At 39.2% G+C, this 7,687-nt stretch overlaps 1 protein-coding gene across 1 annotated transcript; it reads left to right on the plus strand.

Moving 5' to 3' along the window:
• The first annotated feature begins 2,912 nt into the window (after nucleotides 1-2,912).
• Nucleotides 2,913-5,356, plus strand: LOC128371644 (sialidase-3-like). The gene is made up of 3 exons (XM_053332010.1): nucleotides 2,913-3,012; nucleotides 3,189-3,428; nucleotides 3,546-5,356. The coding sequence occupies exons 2-3, from the start codon at nucleotides 3,204-3,206 to the stop codon at nucleotides 4,551-4,553; spliced, it is 1,233 nt and encodes a 410-aa protein (XP_053187985.1). The 5' UTR covers nucleotides 2,913-3,012; nucleotides 3,189-3,203; the 3' UTR covers nucleotides 4,554-5,356.
• The last annotated feature ends 2,331 nt before the right edge of the window (nucleotides 5,357-7,687 follow it).

The following is a 7,687-nucleotide window of genomic DNA, read 5'->3' on the forward strand; positions in this document are numbered from 1 at the left end:
GAAAAACCTGTATTCTCAAGAAGAGAGACTGCAATGCACTCTCTTATATTGAAGACACCTGTAGTGGAGTTGTCAAACTCCAAGGGCAGTCCACCCAAGATGCACTCAGCAAACTGTGCATAAAAGATGCAAGAATGGATTTATCATGGGAAGGAACAGTAATCTTAAAATAATCATTTGAATGTCATTGAACTATACAATGCCCAACACCAACACTAGCTTTAATCTTTGTGCAATTTTAATTAATTAAAGCAACCCAGTGCATGTAAAATTGGAATGCCAGAACATTCTTAACTATTTTACATTCTTTCTTCCTCTGTATATCAAATAACCCTACTTTTGAGTAATACTCTTAGCTGTACTGACAAAAACGAGCATTGCACCTGTTCCGTGCAATTTTTTAATGAATTTAGTTGTAATGCCTTTGCATCCATGCATGGTTATTAAACATGCTTTTGTGTAACGTCAAACATTTAAGGCAAAGTTCAGAGTTTAGATCATCTAATCAATGATGGAGTTAATGTGACTGACATTAGCTTCAACTTATACATGTTACAACTTTCAGACGTCTCTAGTAAATGATTCTAGATTGACTACATCAAATCATCAATAGACAGTGTGAACATTATCAATTAAACTTGCTATTTTGATGACCCAAGAGCTTTTGCTGCTTGTGATTAAACATTACTTTCATTCAAATTCTTATAGTATGCATAATCATACTGTAATACAAACCTTCAATGCATAGGCCCCACAGGACGTTGCATAATTTTGAATTGGGTGGGGCATGGTCTCACATGCCCATCTTGAGGGATTTAGCCCCGTGTCTCATGAATGATCTATGAATGATCTAAAAGACATGCAGTAAAAATTGGTGCAACGTTACTTGAACAGTCTTTTAATAAAATGAACATTTTAAATGTCCGTTGCATCAATGTCATTAACATTTTGATAACAGCAAAATATGCAAAGTTTCTTACAGTTTCAAACCACATTTTTATTGGAATAAAGCATGAAAATGGAGAATGATGAAGTAATTACAGACATAACTTTGACTTGTAAGTACAGAAAGCGTTGTAAAAGGCTAAATCTTTTACAAATGTTTACTACAGCACTGGGAAACAATATTAGTATAACTGTTAACTTGTTTTTTTCCTCATTTGCTTTAAAACTGAGATTCACATTGAGAAATGAAAAAAATCAGGGTTTTAATAAAGTAAGACTTTTGAAAAAGGAAATAGTGAAATAACAGTCTAGGAAAGTTCTGTATTTTTAAAGTCATGTGACAGACATTCAACAGTAAAGTACTGGTTAAGGTATAATCAGGTAAATATAACTCTGAAGAGTTACATGAAGACATATCGTGGCAGAAAACCATTTTCAGTATCAAATTTGGAGCAGGAATCAATTTTTGGCAAGTAAAAAACTGCATTTTTTGCGTAGCATTGGCCCTTTACACCATTTCCAGAGGGTACAGAGTAAAGGTTAACCTATAATGAGCTAAATATTGCTCTGTTGAATAATAGGAAGTCATTTAAAGCAAGAAAACACTTTTCATTATCAAATTAATGGCAATAATCAATTTTTGGCAGGTGAAAAAGCCCATTTTGTGTTGAAATGGTCCTTTAAAAGAGTTCCAAACTGTCCTGTGAGCTCTGGAGTTTATATTATGAAGCTCTTGAATGAGATCAAGTCATTTTTAGGCAGAAATCACCATTCAGTAACTGTATTTGGCCTCCAATCAATTTTTGGCAGGTGAAAAAGCCCATTTTGTGTAGTAATGGTCCTTTAAAAGAGTTCCAAACTGTCCTGTGAGCTCTGGAGTTTATATTATGAAGCTCTTGAATGAGATCAAGTCATTTTTAGGCAGAAATCACCAGTAACTGCATTTGGCCTCCAATCAATTTTTGGCAGGTGAAAAAGCCCATTTTGTGTAGTAATGGTCCTTTAAAAGAGTTCCAAACTGTCCTGTGAGCTCTAGTGTTTATATTATGAAGCTCTTGAATGAGATCAAGTCATTTTTAGGCAGAAATCACCAGTAACTGCATTTGGCCTCCAATCAATTTTTGGCAGGTGAAAAAGCCCATTTTGTGTAGTAATGGTCCTTTAAAAGAGTTCCAAACTGTCCTGTGAGCTCTGGAGTTTATATTATGAAGCTCTTGAATGAGATCAAGTCATTTTTAGGCAGACATCACCTACCAGTAACTGCATTTGGCCTCCAATCAATTTTTGGCAGGTGAAAACTGTTTGTTATTTTAATAGTAGGCATAAACAATAATATTAGATATACAAAACACATCCAAACATGGGAAGCAAATACTACGTAGGGCCCAGATCAGACAAAAAACAATGCAGAGTCACAAGGATCATTGCAAAAGTGATAATTTCTTGAAAACACACCCATAAATCAAACACACTGTAGAGACATGTCTATCACGTAATTGCCATGTCTTATTTCGCTACAAACTACACTTCTTTTGGCCACAGTTGTGATAATGTGTGATAATTGTGTGTATATGCATATTATGACCGTTTAATCCAAAGAAAATCAGACGTTTTATAGCGCTACCGCTCAACGGGCTGCTGTGCGCGCTCCCGCGGCCACAGATCAGATTCTGGCAGACGATCACTTTTTGGCACGACACCGGAATCACCGCAGCGGGTTGTTTTTGTGATGGCGTCTCTACTAACGGTCAGTAGCTATCTTGTTTGGTATTTAGGTACAGTGTCAGCTCCGTAAATGAGAAAATACGTGGCTAAACATGAATATTTCTTTAGCTCAATCTGATGTAGCGAGTTAACGTCGGACGTTTGGCTTGTTCAGGAGGCGGATAAACGAACGCGGAACTGAGCGTGAGATGCCTCTCTCATCGGTGCCGTCTTCTTTTCAGATGAACCCGTAGCACCAGTGTCGTGAACATCAGAGGTCCCTGGTTTGGCGTAGAAATTATATGGTAAAATGCCGTTCACGCAGAGATCAAGGGTGACAAATGTGAAGAGTCATAAGTGAAGGTAAGGGTTTGTTATGCACAGTTTGCTTCACACGTAGTTTGTCACATTGCAGTCATATGAGGAGCTGTTGGAGTGTGAACTGCTCCTGGTACTCTGTGCTTCAAAGATTGTTGTAACCTCTACTGTAAAGAACAAGCTAAGACTTGTCATGAATCTGGAACATTTTCTATTCACAGGAACTCTGATCCACCATGGGAAACACGCCATCAAAAAGTGTCAGTGGAGACGAACCGGTCAAAACAACTTTATTTGAAAGGGAGCCAAGTGGGATAATATACAGAATTCCTGCTCTTCTTTACCTGAGGCAGAGTCACACCTTCCTCGCCTTTGCAGAGAAAAGATCCTCGCCCTGTGACCATGATGCAAAAGTTCTTGTTATGAGAAGAGGAACATTGAGGGATGATGGACATGTTCAGGTTATTATTCACACCCAGATACTAGCAGATTAGCCTTTGCATTAATACTGATGATTATCAACCTTATCCATGCTCATGTGGGTTTTTAATTGTTGTCCTTTGTCAATTTTTTTCCAGTGGTCGTCCAGTCAGGAGCTGTCAACAGCATGTCTACCAAACCACCGCACCATGAATCCTTGCCCTGTGTATGAAAAAAACACTAAAACATTGTTTTTATTTTTCATCTGCATCTTGGGAAACACTACAGAGTTCAGGCAGATCTTCACAGGGAAGAACAAGGCGCGTCTTTGTTATGTTAGCAGCAATGATGATGGCCAGACCTGGAGCCAAGTGACAGACTTAACAGAGAGTGTGATAGGTGACACTATCCACAAGTGGGCCACTTTCGCTGTGGGTCCAGGCCATGGTGTCCAGCTGGAGAACGGAAGATTGATCATACCAGCCTATGCCTATTATGTCCCTTACAGATGCTGTTCCTTCCCTATTCCTTTTACAGTCTACCCACGGGCTCTGTCAGTATTTAGTGAGGACTTTGGTCAGACATGGCGTATAGGTAAGATGCTTCGAAAGAAGTCATGTGAATGTGAGATGGCGGAGATCATAGATCATGAGGGCAGGAGCCACCTTTACTGCAACGCTCGTAACTCCAGAGGCCACAGGTGTGAGGCTCTGAGTGAAAATAGCGGCGTCTACTTTGACAAGCCCCATGTGGCTCCAGAGCTCATCGAGCAACCACCTTCCGGCTGCCAGGGCAGCGTGATTGGATTTCCCGCTCCTGAATTTGTCCCGAATGATGACGCTGAGAGCAAAGCGTGTGGCACATCTCTCTTGTCTCCAGACACACAAACCTGGCTCCTCTTCATGCACCCAACTAACAAATCTAGTAGAAAGGACATGGGCGTGTATTTGAACCGCTCCCCCCTGCACTCGTCTGGATGGGACAGGCCCAGGATTGTCCACAGCGGACCCAGTGGCTACTCAGACCTGGCTTACAACGGGGACAAGGATCAGTTTTCGTGCCTGATGGAGTGTGGGAAAGAGAGTGAACTTGAGCAGATTGCGTTTATGTCGTTTAGCCTCAATGATGTCATGCAGACGGGCAAGAAAGACAAGAAGATGCGCTGAATTGTGGTTGTTTTATTTCTGTATTTAAAGCTCTAACATTCTCCTGCAACCTAAAAATCCAAGAAAAAGCCGCTAAATATGCTGTGCAGTAACATCTGTCTGTGTTTACTGTTGTTCTACAGTCTGGAGATGATGATGCATGCATTAACCGTGTGTTTTGTTGTCTCCTTGTTTACATGGGGGGAAAAGTAATTCAAGTCTTAATAGTATTATTATGCAACCGGCTGTATAAGGAAGGAAACTTTTTACGGTAATTGGGTGGATGATTTAAGCATGCTGGACTGTCATTTTTAAAACAGGCTTTGTGTGTTGCATGTTTGATAAGTATCTGCATCTTATGGAACTCTCAGTCATTTCTGAGCAGTGCAGAAAGTTTGCCTACCTCTTTTTATTTTCATATGACGATCATTGTAAAAGTAGAGCGTAGAGTTTCCTCCATGCTCAGACTTTCCTTTGCATTTACTGTACTCTGGTTCACATATGCCTTCTACTCCACTGTTGAAACTTAAGCTGTGCCACACAGCCTGCCAGGGCACAACCTCCTCTGTGGTATCAGATTCAGCCAAAGCCGGCGACAAAACCGGACAGAAAAGTTAAATGTTTGATATTTATTTGCCACATCCAGCTAATCAATGAAGAGACCAATCGAACTGTATCAGATTAATGAGTTTTTGAAAGAGTTGAAGGATTTACTAAGAGAATTCCTGTACTTTCTTCAAGCTAATTCTGTCAAAAGCGCTTGGGCTACTTTGTACTGGACACTATTTTTTTATTACATTCATTTTCAGAAGCAATATTTCATTTGGTTATATTATTTATTTTCCAGCACAACAATAATTTTGTGAGCAGACTTTGTTTCCCCTGAAGTACAGTATTATGATCAGGTTTTGATTGGCTGGCTGATGGGTTTTAACTGAAAGCATGTGACAGCAGATGAAGACATACTATTTATAAAGCCACTAGGAATTTACACACACAAAACCTTGTGCTGAGTGATTTTGACGTCCCTCTTTGCCTAATGTTGTGAGGCAAATTGCCTCCAGGTGGCTCAACACTAGTTTCATTGTGTTTTTGTTGACTGTTGTGGAAAGTGACAAAACCTGCATGAAACATGTATTTTAGTAGAAAATAAAAGTAACCTGTAATCACCCGGCTCTCATTTTCTTTGTAGTCTTTTTTTATTGGGTTACAGCTGAATGTTGAATTTAAGAGGACAAGTAAAACAATAATTGTCTGTCAAATGGGGATAAAAGACTAGATAAGGCACGGGTGTAGTTTTAAAAGCAGCTATGAAAAACATCATCAGCTGTAGGGAGTGTTTCAGTCCCTCAGCAGCCTAAGAGGCTTAGGGCAGCAGCATGCTAAAATGATGTGAAGGACTTTTGTTGTAAAGTGATCTGTGGGGAGCTGAATGTGATTCAGCAGATGTGCAGCCAGCAGGGATGAATTAAGGACACTGTTAAAGGAGTGACAGTTTTTTGTTAAACTTCAATGAAATGAAAACTAAATAAACTCTGGTATGACTCTTATGCCATCTGTGAGTATCTAAACGGATAGAAATATTACAATGAAATATAGTTGCAAAGTACAGATCATGGGATGTTACTGGTAAGAATACACCAAGCAGGGCCACTGCAACAATGCTGCATCCTCAAGTTCAAACAATAAGGCAGACACTATTCTAAATCATGTACTTTCAATAAATCCCATGAAAAGACCTAAACTAATCATGGGTTTATCCACATCTGATATTTTCTGAATTCTCTACATCTCCTACTGAGGACATTGATCTCTCAAAATAATTTTTTTTCTAAAGCAAAGTAATTTTCTAAGACAGCTGAGCACTGTACGTTACTCAAACATAAGTAAATAGTTCATTTGTTAAGGACTTTTTTCAGATGAGGATTAATACATATTTGGTGCTGTAGTGAATATTTACTGGAGCAGGATGCTGTTTGACTCAAAGTAAAAACAACATTTGTGTTCTTGGGAAAGAAGGAACATGTTAGTGCAACAGTGTGGCCCCATAGTAGTGCAACAGTGTGGCCCCATAGTAGTGCAACAGTGTGGTCCCATAGTTTTTGAACAACAGTGATGGTTTCTGTAACAGATGAGTAGGTCATATCAGGATTTGTCTACACAGGCAATGTTTGCTAGTAGGGTCAATTCACTGGTTCGTTGATATTGGTCTTTTGATTGGATTTATTTTACAATAAGAAAAATATAGAACAACACCAGCCATATCCTTTAAGTCCACTTAAAAAGGAGAAGTGAAGAAACACAGGAACAAAAACCACACAAGATAAAACCATAAAGTGGCACCTTCTTTGGAAACAGATTGACTTAAAAATGAATCAGACAATGAATGAAGACATTTCTGACCTGCACATTTTAATTATGCCCTGTGACCCCAGGTATACAGAAGCAGGATACTTGGGACTTCAGTAGTAGGCCTGATCAGGAACAGAATCACAAAAGCAACAACTGAGCAAGTTACTGAGTGTACATTATAAGATATGAAGGCTTGTAAATCTCAAATGTGTTTATGTACCGACTCTGTTGCTGTTTTTCATCACCTTGTCCAACCTTCGTCTTCACAGAGAGGATGAATCATGTGGTGAATCACCTGTTTTTTTCTCTCTCTCTCTACAGTGTTTGTGGTGAGACATCAACATTTTTTCAATGCATATGATCATCTTTATCAGAGGGTGGCTTGCTGTAACACGTTCTCACATATGTTTCGTCTATCACTCCGATGACACTCAGGGAGTCTGCAAAGAGGCAGGCTAGCAGTGTTAGTACGACAGATGTTTGTGCTAAGGATGTGTGGTGTCCCAGCAGGAATGACTCTTTTAACAGCACAGGTCATTGTTCTTGTTCCATCCATTTAAACAACCCTGAGGCCCAAAGGTAAAGAGATGACAGACATTAGGGAGGATTTCAGGATGATAGAAGTTCTTTTTTATAATTTTTTTAAGCAGAAAAGAAATGGCAGCTCAAACTTATTTGCAAATCGAAGTTTTAAGTGTTTTTTCATCCACCTTAAGCGTTAGGTTCTCATTGTAAAGCACCCATATTGTTAAAATGATCAAATAATCATTTAGAAGAACTAATTCTTACACCATAATTACCCA

The sequence above is a fragment of the Scomber japonicus genome, chromosome 13 (genome assembly GCF_027409825.1).
Source record: "Scomber japonicus isolate fScoJap1 chromosome 13, fScoJap1.pri, whole genome shotgun sequence".
Classification (NCBI taxonomy): domain Eukaryota; kingdom Metazoa; phylum Chordata; class Actinopteri; order Scombriformes; family Scombridae; genus Scomber; species Scomber japonicus.

Coding starts and splice junctions, on each gene's coding strand:
- LOC128371644 (XM_053332010.1), top strand. CDS start 3,204: ATGGGAAACACGCCATCAAAAAGTGTCAGTGGAGACGAACCGGTCAAA. Junction 3,429..3,545: donor GGGATGATGGACATGTTCAG/GTTATTATTCAC, acceptor ATTTTTTTCCAG/TGGTCGTCCAGTCAGGAGCT.